The sequence below is a fragment of the Mchenga conophoros genome, linkage group LG9 (genome assembly GCF_057382185.1).
Source record: "Mchenga conophoros isolate Kocher_MC1m ecotype Shallow Benthic linkage group LG9, M_conophoros_male_GT1.1, whole genome shotgun sequence".
NCBI lineage: Eukaryota > Metazoa > Chordata > Actinopteri > Cichliformes > Cichlidae > Mchenga > Mchenga conophoros.
In genome coordinates, this window is record NC_140534.1 from 22,337,014 (window position 1) to 22,355,151 (window position 18,138).

At 40.0% G+C, this 18,138-nt stretch overlaps 1 protein-coding gene across 10 annotated transcripts in view; it reads left to right on the plus strand.

Annotated features, from left to right (window-relative positions):
* Positions 1–18,138, plus strand: part of cacnb2a (calcium channel, voltage-dependent, beta 2a) — a 72,430-nt gene that overhangs the window by 45,548 nt on the left and 8,744 nt on the right. For 7 of the 10 annotated variants that reach the window (XM_085286963.1, XM_085286967.1, XM_085286968.1 and 4 more), the window contains 8 exons: positions 2,000–2,119; positions 10,108–10,230; positions 10,350–10,486; positions 10,611–10,687; positions 10,971–11,104; positions 14,299–14,379; positions 14,497–14,555; positions 17,125–17,234. In XM_085286963.1, coding sequence (XP_085143089.1) covers positions 2,000–2,119; positions 10,108–10,230; positions 10,350–10,486; positions 10,611–10,687; positions 10,971–11,104; positions 14,299–14,379; positions 14,497–14,555; positions 17,125–17,234 — 841 coding nt within the window. Of the gene's footprint in view, positions 1–1,999; positions 2,120–10,107; positions 10,231–10,349; positions 10,487–10,610; positions 10,688–10,970; positions 11,105–11,308; positions 11,329–14,298; positions 14,380–14,496; positions 14,556–17,124; positions 17,235–18,138 lie in introns of all 10 variants that reach the window. The other 3 variants (XM_085286966.1, XM_085286973.1, XM_085286972.1) reach the window with 1 other exon arrangement.

Consider the following 18,138-nt stretch of genomic DNA (forward strand, 5'->3'; position numbering starts at 1 on the left):
GAAACAGAGAGGTGATTGATGTAAAGAAGGGCTTTGTCGTAGATGGAGGAGATAAATTTTAATAACCTTGTTTTATCAACAGCAACAAATCTCGTCTCTTTACTATAGCGTAAGTGGAGAGGAGGCACGATCATCCTTCGTATGTATGTGATGGCTGGATAATTCTAATCAGGCACAGAGTGAGGGAGGCTATTTTTAGCTCAGACAGAAACAGAGTGTAATGGTGCAGTGAGATGAATGAAAGACCTTGTGTGGGTGTCAGAGAAGCGTGCAGGTAAGGATAAGACTCATGCTGTCTTCACTTAGTTAAGAAAAACCCCGTTTTATCATATATCCTGATAATTACCTGAAACTGGAACAGATTTGATGTTGATCTGCAAGCGCAATATTTTTTTAATACCCACAAATAAGATAACAAAACTTTTTATCTCATATTTGTGTTTTTCATCTGTACGTCCGGATTTATGCCAGCATAAATGTGGCTACTAATTTCATGTTTAGTATATATCAAAATCAAATCCAAATTAACACATTTTATGAATGCATTATTTAATAAATTATGGAATAGAAGAGTATAATTTCAAAGAAAAAAATCTATATATAGCAGCTTATTCTGCTTCTCACTGGTTGATTTTTTTTTTCTATACTTTAACTGATTTTGACAACATTTCCAAATGTCCACGATAGCTGACGTTAGGAGCGTGGCTATATCAAAATTAAATTTACATGTGTGTATCAGAAACTATATATTCCAGCTTGTTGTGGCTTCCACGATCAGTTTGCTGCTGCTATGCAGCTGTGTTTGATGTGCTGTGAAGTGATTTGTGTTGCACTGCTTCAACGAAGGGTGCTTTAAAACAACTAAAAAACTGCTATAATATCAAAATCAGGGCTATATTTGTTCTAAATATGAATTATGAGAATAAGACTCCATTCTGGATTGTTTCACAATCTCCTCCCATGAAACTACAATCTCCCTCTCATGATTTGGTGTGGCTAATCTACTTGTGAATGGCACGCGTTCCAAAATAGGTTCTATTCATATAAAGGTAATTTTTAACAAATGGTTGACCTAAAAAAAACATGTCATGTGTTTTATTTCTTCCTCTCATGCTTCTAATAACTTTCCCAAATGTCAGAAACCATTTTTTTCATGGTTGTATCTGTGAACATTTTTTAAGTGTAGAAAAAAAAGTGTGCCCATCTGTTAGATAGTTTACTCAGTAAGCCTGAAAACTTTGCTTTTTCTTTTCCTTTACCAGTGTTCTAACTATGTGTTAAAGCATGCAAGCATTGCTTTATCTTCAGTAATTATTTATTGTATGCGTGCATTTTCATTCAGCATCTAACAACTTGCTGTATATAACTTCTGGTGTAATGGTATGCGCTCAATGCGCTGTGCCCAGGAGTGTATGCTAGGTAGTCTTGTGTGCACTGGTATGTGTGAGTCTGCATGTTTATGAGTAGATTTGTGGCAACCACATATCACACAGACATACCGGGATCTGGTGTTCCTCAACATTTCCCCCAGTGTTTGACACAGAAAGATGACAACAAATCTGCAGGCAAGCAGCTAAGAGAGAGCTAAGTATAGACAAAGAGCTGCTATGATGTGATCGTAAGAAAGACAGTTTGTGTCCTTTGGCACTTTGTCTCAGAAAAAGAAGTGTCAATGATTTTCTGTAGATTAGACCAGCACAGCCTTCCTTTGTGCTCAGGATCTGATGAAATCAACTGAGAATCCTTTGAGTTTAACACGTCAGTCTGTGTGGGGGCGTTCGCACATTTCTAAGTTGCACAATCTCCAAAGTTTAACGTATCATCAAAGAGCGAGGGGAGCGAAAAGTAAATCGTTTTCCTCGGTGTCCTCAAGATGCTAAGAATCTCAGCACGTCTTGGCTGATAAAACCGGTCATTTTTAAAGTGTGAAACCAAATGGACAAGCTCGTGTTTCCGTGCTGTTGTGTCACTCAGTTTTTACTCCTTGTGTCTTCTGCAGGGTTCGGCCGACTCCTACACCAGCCGTCCATCAGACTCCGATGTGTCCCTGGAGGAAGATAAGGAGGCAGTCCGCAGAGAGGCAGAGCGACAGGCTCAGGCGCAGCTTGACAAGGCCAAGGTTGGTATTCTAAACCCTGAGGTCAGTGACTACCTACTAGCCTCAGTAACAGCAGTTTGTCATCAGCATTTTATAAGTTGCACCAAGTGGGATTTCCAAATGTGAGGAGAGCAACCAACACGAGTTTGTGCTTCTCCATGATGTCTGTGTTTGAGTTGAAGGCACCAGGACTGGTTTAGGTGCTGGTGAAGTTACCTCTCACTAGAAAGACTTCTTTTCTTCTAAAAGATGATGGGAATCCAAGTTGTTTATCTTCTCATGGGATTGTCACGATGGATAGGACATGATTGAGTCATTGTGAGTTGTTAAGGTCAGATGGGTTGACATGGGAATGGTGGTTAAATTGCCTGGGATGGGATCTCAGGGATGCAGAATAGATTAGTAATAGTTGGTCATACATGGACTCCTTTATGTGTTTATACACAACTCCATATTTAATTCTTAGGTATTATTAATCTCTGCCTGTCTTCTACAGTGTGTCTTTTGTTCTGTCTCCCTTTTCTAACTCCCAGCTGGTCGTGTCAGATGGCTGCTCCTCCCTGAGCTTGGTTCTGCCTGACGTTTCTTCCTATTAGAAGGGAGTTTTTCCTTCCTGCTGTTGCCAAGTGTGATAGTGGGAGGGATGCACCGCTGGTACATAAATACAATTGAACTGACATTTCTCCTCTTTGCCCAAAATGTGAAAATATTTGCCCTCAAAAGAGTTTCCCCTTTCCTGTAAGTGCAAATACACAGCTGAGTCCTGTCCTGAAGAGGTGGTTCTGCAGTGTTTTGCACCTGTGAAGTTGTTTGGTTTCTCCTTTGTATTAGTCCAAGGACTCCTCACAGCATTGCTCAGCTTGTTTTTTCCCGGTTTTGGGATGAACCAGTTTTTGTCTGAGGGTTTTGCTGGGACTGAAGGTCACCAGCATGTTATGCTTGGACAAACGATTATTCTGTGTTTCTCAGTCAAAGTCAGAAGTTTTCTGAGAATCTTGTGAATAACTTGAGAACAAGGTGGCATAGTATTTTGAAATCAGTACCATAGGTGGATCTACTAGGAGACTGAGAGGTAGGGCTGGTGGCTGCCAGTATTTATTTCCATGTCTCTTAGCTGACTTGATGAAGGCCCAGTTTGGATTGCCACATGTTTTAAGTGGTCTTTTGATGTGTGTTTGTTCCTTTTCTTTTCTCTCTGCCTTAAAGGGAACATTCTCTGCTTGGTGGTGTTTGTGTTCCAGTGGGTGGTGGGATTCAAAGAGCAGGTACTGGTGTGTGTGTGTGTGGGTTACCAGTAACCGTCAATGTCGAGGCTTCTGTCCTTCTCAATATCCGCTGTGGTGAACTTGTTTGTGTCTGCTGAGTTGATATGTTCAGTAAAAGATTTTGACTCGGGTGATTTTTTTAAACCAGTAGCTACGTGTAGTTTCTCTGAAAGAGCTCAAAATTCTGCTTTCCACTTCCTTCAGGTACAGTTTGGTTGCATGAGCTTCATGCTTTGAGAGTAAAAACTCATATGAAAAAATAGGGGCTCCTTGGTGGGTCCACTAAGCTTCCAGTAATCCCCATTTCACATTCTAGCCAATGGCTTTACTTACTGATTGATAGAAGTAGAAGTGAAGAAGCTAGCAAATATCTACAGATGTAGTAAATGTTTTAAAATTAAACAGGCAATTAAAAATGCTGATAGATCTGTTTACAATAAAACTCTGCACCTTCAGGAATAAGGTTTGACTGTGTTTTCAATTTATTTTAGTCTGACATAAACATGCGATGGTTAGGATTAGGGGTAAGACACTGCAGTCTTGGGAAATATGGAAATACAAATGTGTGTTGTAGAGAGAAAAATTGGTTTATTATGTTTGAATGAATGATGGCAGGCATCACACAGATTGTAACATAAACTTTACACTGCTCTGTTTGTTGTTGAAAAGCTGAGTCCGCTTCCTTTTTGGCTTCTTTTCTTAGTTTCCCAAATTTTTTTTCACATTAACAAGCAAGCAGCTACCATTTTCTAAGTGATAGGGGGCTACAAGTCAGGATACGGTAGGGGGCAGGGCCAGGTAAAGGAAATAGTTTGAAAGTTTTAGCGCTTCAGGAATATTGTGGTCAAAGTTTCTGTGTAAAGTTGTTGTAACTTGACTTGCCTTCCTTAGATCACTGACTGAGACCTTCATTAATCATTTAAAGTGCTCATTTTAAAATATATCATGTTCTACTAATCCTAAACGAAATCAGTAGACAGTCTTCCTGGACTGACTCAGAGAGAAGCAGGAAATTAGAGCTGATTTTAGCTGGTTTTTCACATGAAGAAAAGGGCTGTCAGGGACCGGTGATGTGAGAGGTTAGGGGCCTTGGAGGGCTCAGCTTCACTGTTTATCAGAGCTTCGCCTGCTCTGTTCTGCTCTGGGCCACAATTAGCAGCATATAAACAAACACACACACACACACACACACACACACACACACACACACACACACACACACACACACGGCAGAGCAGGCTCTCTCTGTGTGACAGGAATTGCAATCAGAGCTCTCTTCCACTGAATGACTTAAATCTCTAGCACTGTTAAGATTCATGCCTTTGATCTGTGAAATAATTCTCCTATCTTCAATGCACATTGTGTTCCCTTCCTGCTCGGCAACTCGCTAGATAGCTCATGGTGCTCTATTTTTACATATTAATTCACGCAAATGTCTGAAAAATGAGTTTATTGTCTTTCATTGGGTGTTTAGTGTCTGTAACAGCTAGTTTGCTCATTAGCTGTAAGCCTCAAGCTTTTGGCTATCCATCCATTTGAGCAGAGATTTTCCTTGTGCTGTCTCTCGGTCGGGGTTGCTCGTGCTGTAGCTGGCAAAGACAGATCATTCCAGTAGATCTATGTTGTTATTTTCCAGAGTCACCCTCTCCGGCTCACTAATTAAAAAGATAAGTTGGCTTTACAGATAACCTGGCATAGATTACCCCCGCTGGCATTTTACATGACAGATGACTAGTAAAAAATAGCTTCTCAGTGGTCTGGCCACCAGAGCAAGAGCAGGCTGGGGTCAGAGGAAGTGCAGACTCTCCGGCTGTGAGCCTTTATGGGCAGTAATTCATAATCACTTCCCCTACATGCCACTGATATTTGTAAGTGAGATAGCGTTGATGCCCGTAATGCTGATTTTTCATCGACTTGAAATATTATTTCAAATGCATTCACAGATTCACGCACACTGTCACCATCTGTCTGTTTCTAATTAGCCTTAAATGGGCACATCAAAGTCAAACCAATCACTGAGAGTAGTTAGCTTGTAAAAGGATGGTTTAATATCTCTAGAAGCAGCTGAGAAAATAGTCAAATGATGACTCAACTACAGGAAGCAGGACTTTAGGAGAATGAACTGTAGTAAAAATGGGATGTTTTCTGCTGTTTTGATTTTCATGTTATTGTATTTATTTATTTTTTTAGGAGCCATATCTATAGGTATTTTTGATTGTGAGCTACAGTGCTGTGCAAAAATCTCAAACTGGAATTGTTGTTATTAAAGTGGTCTTAAGGAATATTTCTTTCTGAAGGCCTTTGCTGAAGATGTTTTTTGGACATTGGCTGCTTTTTCACGGCTGACCGTTTTCAGAGGAATGTTGTTTGCTTGTCTTTTTTTTTTATTTGTGTGTTAAGCATCGTTCAAGCATAAAAAAAATGCACCTTACTCACCTTACTCAAAGCATGAACTAGTGTTGGACAGTTTAGCAAAAACCCATTTGCTAAACCCATCAAACAAGTTGATTCACACCAAAGCCAAAAACTTGTCATATCACTGCATGGTCTGCAAGTAGAGGACAAAAGAAGAATTGGCAGGCCTTTAAAAAACTAACAAACTACAGCCAATGAACAGAAACTAAAAGTCATGTCTTTAAGAAAAACAAAAGAAATCTGACAAGACCTGAAAGATCGAGCTTTGAGCTCTTCAGTTGATCCAGTCCTGATTACCGTTCACTGAAGCCTTGTTAGAAATGGTCTCAGTGGAAACATGGCTGTCAAGAAGGGAAACAGGGAGAAAAAGCTGAGGTCTGCCAAGTTACACAAAAACTGGACTGAAAATCAGTGGCAACAGGTCTGATGAAGTGATGAATCCAAATTTAAAGCTTTTACTCTGAATCATTGCAAGTATGTCTGGAGGAGCTCAGGAGAGAGGTACAACAGTGAGTGCTTACAGCCATCTGTAAAACATGGTGGAGGCTCTGTCATAGTTTAAGGGCTGGAATTCAACCAGCGGTGCTGGGGATCCTGTCAAAAGTAATGGAGTTATTAATGCAGAAAAGTACCGTCAGATTTTGGTCAATAGTGCAAAACCATCTGGAAAGCATCATCATTTTTTACCATGACAGAAACACACTGCTGATGTAGTAAAAACATACCTGGATACAAAACACACAGTGGAGCTCCATCAGAGTCCAGACATTATTGAAGCAGTGTGGCATCATTTCTACAAAGAAAATTACATAAAGAAATAGGGCTGGCAGCACTGTGCAAACATATCAGCCTATCAGCAACATTTTTGAATGTCAGTGAGTGATGCTTATCTGTTATTGGCTAAATGTTCAAATACGATATAAGAAAGAGTTCAAAGAATTCAAAACAGTTCAGTTTTATTCTAAGACAAAGACTTCTTTGTACAAATTTTTGCCTTGTATTAAATTTCTGCATCAAAATATAAATAAGTGATGGGCGGCTCAAGACTTTTGCACAGTACTGTAAAAGAAGAGTGACAGTTTGACATACATTGTATTGACAGCCAAAGACTGCTGCATGGTTTATGGTTGTTTTTATCATGTTGTCTTTTTGTTGGATATCAGTTGTATTTTCTAAATCTTCAGTCGCGTACTTGAAGTAATGGAGATTTCTTTTGCTGTAGATGAAGCCAATTTTCCCTCACTCTAGTTAAGTGTCACTCAAGAAGCTTTAACATAACAACCGTGAATGCAAAAAGCAATTTGACTATGTGGATGAAGGCTTGATTTATGAAAACAAAGCATAATCTCACTCCAACTATAAACTCCAGGCATAATAGGACTGCCAGCTGCAGTGGTCAAGTCAATATACAAGTATATACCAAAGGAGCCTTTGATAATTATAGAAACATCTTCCCACACGCTAGATTAATGATAGTTATGGTTTCCTTCACGTCATATAATAATAAATTTTACCAGTTCTCTGTACAGCCTAAGGCCGGCACGCAGAGCAGAGGGGAATTTATTTCAAATCGATCCACAAGATTCAAGGTGAAACAATGTGGGAAAATTAATTTATAGCGCAAGATCCTTGGCGTGTTGCTAAAGGAAAGGTTGTAGCATGCTAGAAGGCAACTCAACAACATCAAGGGCAGGTTGGTATAAGCAGAAAGAGGACTGGGAGGTATTACCTGATGAAATATGTATGGGGTGACGTGATATTGTGACTAGCTTCATCGGTTGTTAATTGGTTATGCCTCATAGGGTTCCCAGTTACAGACAGGGCTTCTCTTGTGCTGTTAATCTACTTCCTTATTCCCAGTCCTTTCTCTTTCATCTCCTTTTTTTAACACTAAATCTTACTATTCCATGTCCTCTATTTTGCCCTCCTCCTCTCTTCTTTTTCTCACCCTGTCCCTAACCCTCCGCCTCTGTCCTTCTCCCTTACTCACTGCAGTATGGCATCCATAATGAAAGCCTGTGTTACGTAAGAAGCAACAGAGCCATATGGGCTCAGTCAGGAGGTGAGGAGATGCTGTTGAGCAGTGTCATTCTGAATAGACGCCACAGTCACCTGAAAGACAGGGTGGCACATCAAGAGATGTACGTGTGCATATTGTAAGTGCCATTAAGACTATAGAAAGAAAATGATGGATAACATGAAGGAGAGCAGCTGGAAGGGAGGAAAAAGGCCGCAGTCCAGGAGACTACTGAGAGAGCACACATATGTATACTAATGGACCTCATACCTTCATTCAGGCATGTGACTCATTGCATGCAAATGCCAAGGACTCTGTGTCCTCAAAGGGTCTTGGCAGTGCACACGCTGGATTGGATGATTTCCTCAATGGAGACGTCACACACACATACTCCAGCTTACAGCCATAGAATATTTACGTTGCTGCCTGCATGTGGGAAAATGATCTCAGGAGGATTTGACTAATGTATTATTTACACAGTCATTCATAGTTTATTGTGATTTCACACTAGTTGTGTTTCTCTGAGGCATTTATCTGATAGACTTGAAACTTGGAATAAATGTTTTGACCACTGGTTATGAACAGAGTAATGACGCGCCAATATTGTCACCACAAATAAAGTCACATTATCATTCATTTGGAGTCATGTAAGTGCTCTTGGTCATTTGTTTGTGTTCCCTGCGGAAGCTCACTGTATTTTTTTCTGAGAAGGTAGCTTTTTAACTGGGAAAATAGCTGCCTACCTGACAGAAAAGTTCACTGCAAGAGCAGTGGGACTGAATTAAAACAATGAAGCTGAAAGCCTGAAAGCAAATAGCAGCAAAAAACAGTCAGTTATGAACTAGCCAATGAACGAAGTGGAGCATTTATTAGTTGACTAGTCGGGAGTGGTGGCAAAATAATCTGTCTCCTAATCAGAAACTGTTTGTTGGGTTCATCTTCTCCCACGACTATTAAATCAGATAATAGAGCTTTTAAAATATATAGCATGAGCTCCACTTTTATCTATTATAAATCAGTTTTGGTTTCACTTTATGCTAAACCCAGTGGTAATAAAGATAAATGTGTTTTTCTTATACTTTCTGTCCACATTTTAATGCAGAAATCAAAATGGAAATTACCTCAGTGCGTTTTATTTTTGGGTTGCTAAGAGTAAATCAGATTGGGAGGAAACCGGCTGCAGCAGTCCAGACTTTTTGTGCCCCTTGAAGGCATTTTTTAGGAATCTGTAGAAAGTCCAACTCCATTATAGCATCAGCCTCTCTGATCTAGTGATCTCGGTTAGACCTCCAGCTAAATATTGCACATCCACTCTCTCATCTTGCTCCCTTTCACCTGCAGGTAAATGTTTAGCGTGCAAGTCTGGGCTGGGAGATTACTCTAAGCTAGATCCTTGTGCATTTATTTTGGCTTTTCAGTTGACTTCTGTCGTGCTTGTCACTCTGTCAAAGGCAGAGCAAATGTAATCTGGTTGAGGGCATGACCGTGTTGCCAACTGTTGAGGCTACTGCCGCCAGACTGGCTCCAAGATTATGTCCGAAAGCATTTTATGTAATTCTTAAAGGGATATGTGTCTTAAGTGGATATTCTGGGCTTGCAAAAACAAACCCAGAAACTAGTTTAGTGTTTGTATGTGAGCATATGATGTGATCCTTAATCTTTTGTAGCAGGGTAACGTGTCACTGTGGGCAGGGGAGGTTTTATTGAACGGTGCAGCTACATCAGTGCTGTTTCATGCAGTTTGTAGACAGTCAGCAGTGTTAGATTGTTATTTCCCTGCCTGGAAACATTTTATTAGCTTTATGCATTATCTCAATGACTTTTTGTCTTGAAGTAAAAGGTTTACAGTGATCGTATAAGGAGGTCAGTATTGATTCTGTCTTTGTAAAGAATGCTGGATTGATTTATGATTTACCATTTACGCAAGTGCTGATTTTGCTTGAGCGTACTTGTACTACTGGTGCTGCAGTTGGTAACATGTTGCATCATTTGAACTTGTAACATGTGAGTGCTGTAGCATGTAGCAGAGAGACAGAAAAGCAGGCAGCTCATTTGTGGAGAGAAAACTAGACGAAGTCTGGATGAGTCAGAGGCTGCTGATATCTCTCACCCGGGGTTATTTTTACACCTCACACAAAGACGAGGATCACAGCTTGGCAGTAGTGTTCGAAAAAGATTAGAATAAAAACTTTTAGCAACTGTCTCCCCACTCGTGTTAGAATCTGTGCTTGATTTCCTCCAGTTTGAAAGCAAATTATCGCTTGTGAAATCTGACATTTTCTTTTTTTTCCCTCCTTTGTCACTTCTGCTAGACCAAACCAGTTGCATTTGCCGTCCGCACAAATGTCAGCTACAGCCCGAGTCACGACGATGATGTCCCTGTGCCAGGCATGGCCGTCTCCTTTGAGGCTAAAGACTTCCTCCATGTCAAAGAGGTGAGCTAGAGGTGTTGTTCAGTACGGTAGTTTGTCGATGCCATATGGAAAGAAAGATGACGGCAGCAATAAAAAGGAGGATGTTTGAGATGACTTTCTTGAATTTTGTGTATGTGTAGAAGTACAACAATGACTGGTGGATAGGACGCCTGGTGAAAGAAGGCTGTGAAATCGGTTTCATCCCCAGTCCAGTGAAGCTTGAAAACACTCGTATCCTCCAGGAGCAGAGAGCCAAGCAGGGCAAGTTCCACTCCAGGTAAACAGACTCGTGCACACCAAAGTCCTTTGCTTTAGCTTTGAGATAATTTATTATGAATGTGCACATCATTAGATATTCAATTTTGTTGGCCTAATGTTAAAAAATTTATTTATCATTTCAGTAAATTGGGAGCAAACTCATCATCTAGTTTAGGTGAAGTTGTTCCTAACTCACGGAAATCTACTCCTCCTTCATCTGGTAAGCAGCTTCAGGGGTGAAAGTCCAATTTTGTATTTAATAGATTTGTTAGTATTTTGAATCAACATTTAGTCACTGAAATCCAGCTGTAGGTAAGATGTACGTGTTCCTAACCTCAGTAAAACAGACATTATTTTTGCCATAACTGTACTTTTACATGTTTCATGTACTTTTTGTGTAGTACCTACATTCTGTGCTACTTTCAATGTAAATCCTACCCGCTACCTGTGACCTCCTGTCTTCACCTCCATGTGACGATGCTCTTGTCTGTCTGTGTGGGTAGCCATTGACATAGACGCCACAGGCTTAGACCCCGAGGACAATGAGCTTCCAGTCAACCTGCGCTCCCCTAAAGCCAGTCCAAACACTGTCATGTCACCCCTAGCAAAAGAGAAACGAATGCCCTTCTTTAAGAAGGTAAACTCTACCTGAGCTACCCGACCCTCGCTTCTTCTCTATCCGTCCGCACGGCTCTGACTAAAATGCCTATGGCTGCTCAGCTACACGCAGCGCCCCTCCTGTTTGTCTACACCATCGTCCTTGTCCCTCGGCGTTCACACCACACTTAGCATGCATGCCTTTTCCTAACCTCTCTCTTTTTCCTCTTTCGTCTTGCCACAGCTAAACAGAAGCAGAAGTCGGTAAGTCTTTGTGTGCACCGCACCAGCACAGCAGGGTGTGGGGATAACCTTCATGGTCTGAGCTGTGAAAAACTCTCAATGCATTTCCTAAGCATAGACTCACCAATGTACTCACACTACTCACCGCTCCTGCCAGCCTGTGTGTTGTAATTGTTTTGTGTGTAAATTTGGGATCTCAGTGTGAACAGCTTGTTTCTTGGTGAGAGCTACAATTGATGAGAAAAGTAATGCCATGGTCCTATCTTTTATCAATATGAAGCTAGAGTATAAAGGCAAAGAGAATAAAAACAGAAAACATGAAAAGCCAAGAAATGATGATTGACAAATTAAAGGAAAGCTTGAATCCTAACCTCTAGAGTCAGGAGATATGGATGTTCTGTCAACATCATAAAAGTCTTCGTCTTCAGGACATGAGGGGTCACTGAATCATTTTATAAGCAAAAAGTGGTCCAAATCATATACTACAGCACCATTTGACCTTAGAACTGAAGAAGCTTCTCGGATGAGAGGTGAAACGTCTTCAAGTAACTTAGAGAAGTCCAGACGCTTTTCTTTGCAAGCTCCTTTGAAAATGTGCTGAAGCCTCCTCAGGGTGGCTCTGCTGACACATTTGATAAATGACAAAGATTAAAACTAAAGAAACTCCTGTTACATTTCATTTATGTAAGTAAAACATATAATATAGTTTGATCTTGGTTTTATTTTTAATTCATTGAAGTGTTATTTCAACTTAGTTTTGGTTTAGCTTTAGTTCACTATAACATAATCAGGTCCAATCCTCCAGCAGACTAACAGAAACATGGAGACTGCCAAAGCACACTGAAACCTGTTTCTTTATTTGTAACATATCTGTAGGTCAACATAAAAACCTCATAAAGCAGCAGCTTGTTGTTTCATGCACTTTATATGGATTAAGCAAAGAATAATGAATTTATAAGCATTTGTGGTGCTGATGGGCAGCTTTAGAAGAGTTGTATCATTCTTCCCATGAAACTCTCAGCAAGAACTCAGTGGGGCATGTCTTTGCCCATTCTTATGCTTCACTACTCATATTTTTCATTAGTGACAGCTGAAATAAATAAATGCTGTTTGCTGTGGGACTTAAGGATATAGTAGAGCTTGTTTCCCATGATTACAGTGACCATGTAATCTAGAAGTTAAATATGCTACTGAAAGGATTTAAGCTGAGCTACATTGTTCATTGATGGCATGTTAGTCAGCAGTAGTGCGCATCAGTTCCCACAGCATCTCTGGGGAAGCTCACTGACGACAGCGAATGCTAGATAGAAAATGTTTAGAGCTGAAGGGATGAGTAAGACGGAGCAACAGACTGCAACAAGAAAGTCTAAATAAATCGTCTGAAACACTTATCGTAAAGATAACACAGATCGAAAGAACCGCCCGGACATGAGGACAAATAAGGGATGACTAAGAAAATAATGTCAGCAGTCCTTTTAAGTAGCCAGAGAAAGCAAAAGTAAACCTTCTCTCTGTTTCTCGGCTCAAACACGCTGTTCTTCCAGACAGTGGGACACAGAGGTATGAGGGTCATTGGCTCGCTGTCACAGACCATAATGCATTTCCTCTCTGAAACCACATGCTAATATTTGCAAGGATTAAGAAGACAGTCTTAAAAACATTATACACAAATTTCCACTAAAACAGCGAGTTCACTAAAAACACAAATGCAAAAATGTATCAGAAGTTTCAGTAGTTTATAAATGTATTAGAAAAATAATTCGAATAGGGTTGCAAATAAAAAAATTTCATCTCTATGAATCAACTATTTTTTTCTTTATTAATATATGCATGTTCACCGTAAATTGTAAAAATACAAAAGTATTTGTGTGATTATATCAGTCTATGATCTCTCATAAACATACCACATGACATTCTGCACCGGAGAGCCTCACAGTCAAACACCCAGTGTTCAGCCTTAAATTAACTGTATTGGTAATAATCAAAATCATTTTTATGTTTCTGTAATGATTAATTAACAGAATGCACCAGTTCAATCAAAACCATATTTTCAATGAATGTTATTCATGAATGTTCAAACTTACTGTTTTACAAAAAAGCCCCCATTGTAAAACACAATATGAGTGTTGTTGTTAGTGTTATTATGTAGCTATTTATTTGCATTCCCAAAAAGAAAATGTAGTTTTAGTGGTTAAATGTTATGCTTGATTGATTCTTATTTTCTTCGAGGATTACAGTGTGCTGGATCAAATTTGGGTATAAAAACATGAATTCAGTTCATTTGCGTCATCAATAACAATATAATTTTTTACATTTCTAAAATATTATATGATAATAGGTGGTCTAATAAATATGCTAAGTGCGGCATGTGCATACTTGCAAGTATTTTTTAAGTGTAATTAAAGGCATCTTAGAAGGCATCACATAAAAGAAAAATAACTGTTTATATTATGTGCAAAAGTCACATCATGGACCGTGTTGACCTCATAATAAGGTCAGTCGAAGTGTTGATTAAAAACAGGCTGTTCCACAAACTGAGGTCCGTTTTTGTCCGTACAGCAGTGAGCGAGTTTTTCTAACTGTGTCCTAATTTTGTGTTTTCAGTCAAAGCTTCTGTTGATCTACTCGGGCTTCTTTCTCACTCCCTGACTAACCTTTCCTATCATTTAGCTTCCCTTTTATTCAGCGGAATCAGAACCATGACACGAGAGACTCGATCTGACATACATAAATATTTTTCGTTTACGGTAACCTCCTTTGAAGTGTCACCATTAAAGTTTCTGCAGCAAACTGCCAAATCGGTTATAAATCAAAGCTTGTTTGTTTTTTTTCGAACCAGCTCGGACGTCCCGTTTCATGGTTCATAATGTTTCAGTGCTTTTAAAATGTCTACTTCGTTGTTTTTCCACCCCCTTAAGTGATTTGTGATGGTGAGCGTTTACTTTGTCTCCATAAATGTGTAACTGTTTTTCTTCTTCTCTCCTTCTGAAGACGGAGCACATTCCTCCGTACGACGTTGTGCCTTCCATGCGGCCTGTGGTTCTGGTTGGACCGTCACTGAAGGGCTACGAGGTGCATCAAAGCTTCAACTTTCCAAACACAACACTGAATTTTCTTTAGTATTTTCTTTAGTAGTTTAGAAAACCTGACTCATTGACTCTTGTTCTCTCTCCTGAATCTCGTTTGCAGGTGACAGACATGATGCAAAAAGCGCTGTTTGACTTTTTGAAACACAGATTTGAGGGAAGGTAAGCTTCCTGTGACCTTTTTAAAAACACAAGCTCCCATCCCGCTTCCTTCCTCACTCTTCTAAGTCTATAGGCTGGTATTTATCTCTCCCTCGAGGTTAGCTGAGGGAGTGTGTAACAAGTTTGTTTGGCCTGGAGATGTGTGCCGCTGCTTTAAATAGGCCCTCTCCATGTCCTTAATAGGCCATAATGGGCCCTAGAGCCGAGCAGGATTCTCCTTACTCAATGCTGAGTCCATCCTCCCACCCGGAGCAGAGAGGTTTTTTAGTTTAGAAGTTGCACAACACGAAAATCCACTCAGATCATCAGCAGCTGCGGAGAATACCGTTTGATCTGCTGATTTGTTTTAAACAAATTTACACCTGTAAGTAATTCCCTGCTGCTGCTCTCTGACATTTGTCTTTGATTTGGTGTTAGTTTTTCTTAGTTGGTTTGGCACAGTTTTCACCTGGCAATCGAGATTCCTACGCCGTGTGCGAGTCTCAAATGCACAGCGCATTTTTATATGCGCTCTCTTGTTGCTTTGGTACAGAATCCTCAGTTATGGGCTGCAAAAGACATGTTTTTTCATAAGCATACACATGTTATAAATCCTCAAAATGTATAAAATAAATGTTTAAATTATTAAACTTTAATTTATCTTGTGTAAAGTTCGTGTTACTAAAGTTAGTAACATGCCCAAACTCAAATATAAACACATACTGTTCATAGCGCTGTTTCCGGAGTTTTACATGTTTGATTTCTATTCAGTGCAGTTTCGTTTAGTTCCCACAGTGGATGTGCTCTTTTCACTTCAGTTTTTGTGTTTTTCGCTAGCTTTAGTGTTCGTTTTTGTTATTGACATGGGTGGTTTTGCCGGAGTTTCAGAGCAAGACGTGACATAGTACAGCAAAGCAAACAACTACAGACAACCACAGTCACACAGACATCTCAGTCCCAGTAAACATATGCACCAAAGCCTCGTCAGCCTGACAGCGTTGACACGTTTGACCGAGCCGACAAAGACTTAAACTGAAAACATTTCTCGTATTTTTTTTATTTAGTTTTGTAGGGACAAATATTATTTTAGTTCGTTTTATTTCAGTTAATGTTTTTCCAGCAAATACAGATCAGACATTAACAACATCCACATGGTTTTTATGTGGGATACTTTTCCTTTATTTATATAACACAGCAGATAGACAGAGGAAAGAGAGGGGAGGAATGACATGCAGCAGAGCTCCCCGGGTGTTCAACCACTGACTGAGCTGTTAAGGCTCTTTAGCTCATGTTCGTTGTATCTACAAAATCTGGAAAAGTTAGTGAAACCATGCACAGCACTCCCCAAAACACCTCCAAATGTCTGCAGGGAAGGGTGAGCAGTTGTGATATAGTATCAGTATTGACAAACTGTTTGCATTTGATGAACACGATCAATGAAAAACAATACAATACGACTTCATTGTCCGCTTAGGGAAATTCGTCAGGGACTGAAGTGCTGTCACAGAAGCTGCCTTTGCAACAAGTCAATAAGCATTAAAAGAAAAGAGAAATAAATAAATAGATGAAGAACATTAGTGTAAAGTATATTTTCTTGGCATTTGTGCTCGTGTTAAGATGTAATCATTAATGGTGTCCCAGTTGGTTGAGCTGTAATGGTAACAAGCCACATTCTTCTTTTAGTAGAACAGGGGTGGTGGATTTTTTTGTTTGACTAACTAGGTCATGGTTTCTCAAAGGAATTGCTGCTGAGTTCTTCAGATGTATTTTTGGAAGCGTTGAGCATCGCAAAGCAAGTGCTGTTCAGCTGCAGTATATTTAATAGAGAAGCAAACATTTCTACAACCAGTATCTCTAATTCTGGGAAACCAAACATCAACAAAAACAAGCAGCACTGCACAGCAGAGGTTAAACATGTAGATTTTAATTTAGAGTGAACTGTCCCTTTACCCTGGAGTTCCTGTGTGTAGGACACCACCTTTATGACACGAGAGCCTTTACTTAAAGCAACAATGAAGGGAAGTCTCATTTTAGTCACATATACGCCGATCTGGTATCACATTTTGAACACTGACGGGTGAGGTGAATAACACTGATTATTATCATCATGGCACCTGTTAGTGGGTTGGTGGGATACATTAGGGGAACATTAGGAGACTAAGTCAGAGCAACTCCAAAACTGCAGCTCTTGTGGGCTGTTCCCGGTCTGCAGTGGTCACTATCTAGTGATCCTCTTTCCGATCCAACAGACAAGCTATGGTAGCTCAAATTTCTGAAGAAGTTAATGTTGGTTGTGGTAGGAAGGTGTGAGAATACACAATGCATTGCAGTTTTTTAGCTGTTTAGCAAAGCAGGGACCAATACACTATTAGCCAGGTGGCCATAATGTCATGCCTGATCGCTGTAGCCTAAATGTTTATAGTGAGCATGATGCAGGGCTTTCAATGACGTGATGATTGCTCTTAATGCTTTGAGAACTGCAGCAGTGTTTCAGGAAATGTGCTCAAGCAGTGGATAAAAACTGCTGCCCTCAGCAACATCTCGTTTTAAGCCCAGATCTACTGATTACTTCTCCCATTTCTCGTGACAGAATATCAATCACTCGAGTCACGGCGGACATCTCTCTTGCCAAACGCTCGGTCCTGAACAATCCCAGCAAGCACGCCATCATCGAACGCTCCAACACACGCTCAAATTTGGGTAAGTTTCTTAGAAAACTCTACACCTGGGAACATCTGGTGTTTTGATTCATAATGTTTTCAAGGAGACCAGCTTACGTAGCAAAAAGGAAGGAAACGATTAAAGAAACTCTTGACAATGGTAACGATAACTCTAGACGGCCCTGAATGGCCTTGGCTGGCCTCTTTTGTTTGGGATGAAAGATGGAGCGCAAACATGCAGTAATAAGTTCAAGAGCTGCTCTGATTTGACTGAGGTTGATTGGGGTTTAGATGTGATTAGAATGAAACAGATTCCGGAGTCAAACAGAGGTGACAAGGCTAATCTCTGCTATGTATCACCAGAAGCATCAGTCAGCAGCCACAGCAGAGGAAGAAGGCAGGAAAAAGCATAAAATAGAAGCACATCGTGTGTTAAAAGTGCAGTTTTTTAATGATTACAGAGAGCCGCCACACTATAACTTTGACTTTGTTCTTCTTCAGATAACGAAGTCTTTGTCAAACCTACTTTTTCATTTAATATACTAAACATAAAGCTTTTAAAGTTAAGGACCACTCAGGGTGTGTTTTGTCATTCTTTTGTTCTTATTTTGTCTCTCAAAGCTTTTGTTTTCCTGCCAAAAGAGCAAAGAGTTATGCATTTGCTTTCTATGTAATTTAAGGCTTTTTAAGAGAATTTTACCATCAAAAGTGACATTGGCTTGAAGCTGTGCTCCTTTAAGATGGATGAAATGATTTCAGGAAAAGTTGGAAACACGTGAAACTGGTGACCCTCTGTGGCATTTTTAAGTTGGAAAATGAGATTTTGAATGAGCTGTTAGGCTGGAATGTTTTCATGTTATCTTCAGACTGTCGGGACTGGAAGTCATGGAGCTTGGCCGTGATTTCTCTCCGGACTGGGCCTTCCTGAGTTATTTGTAGGATTG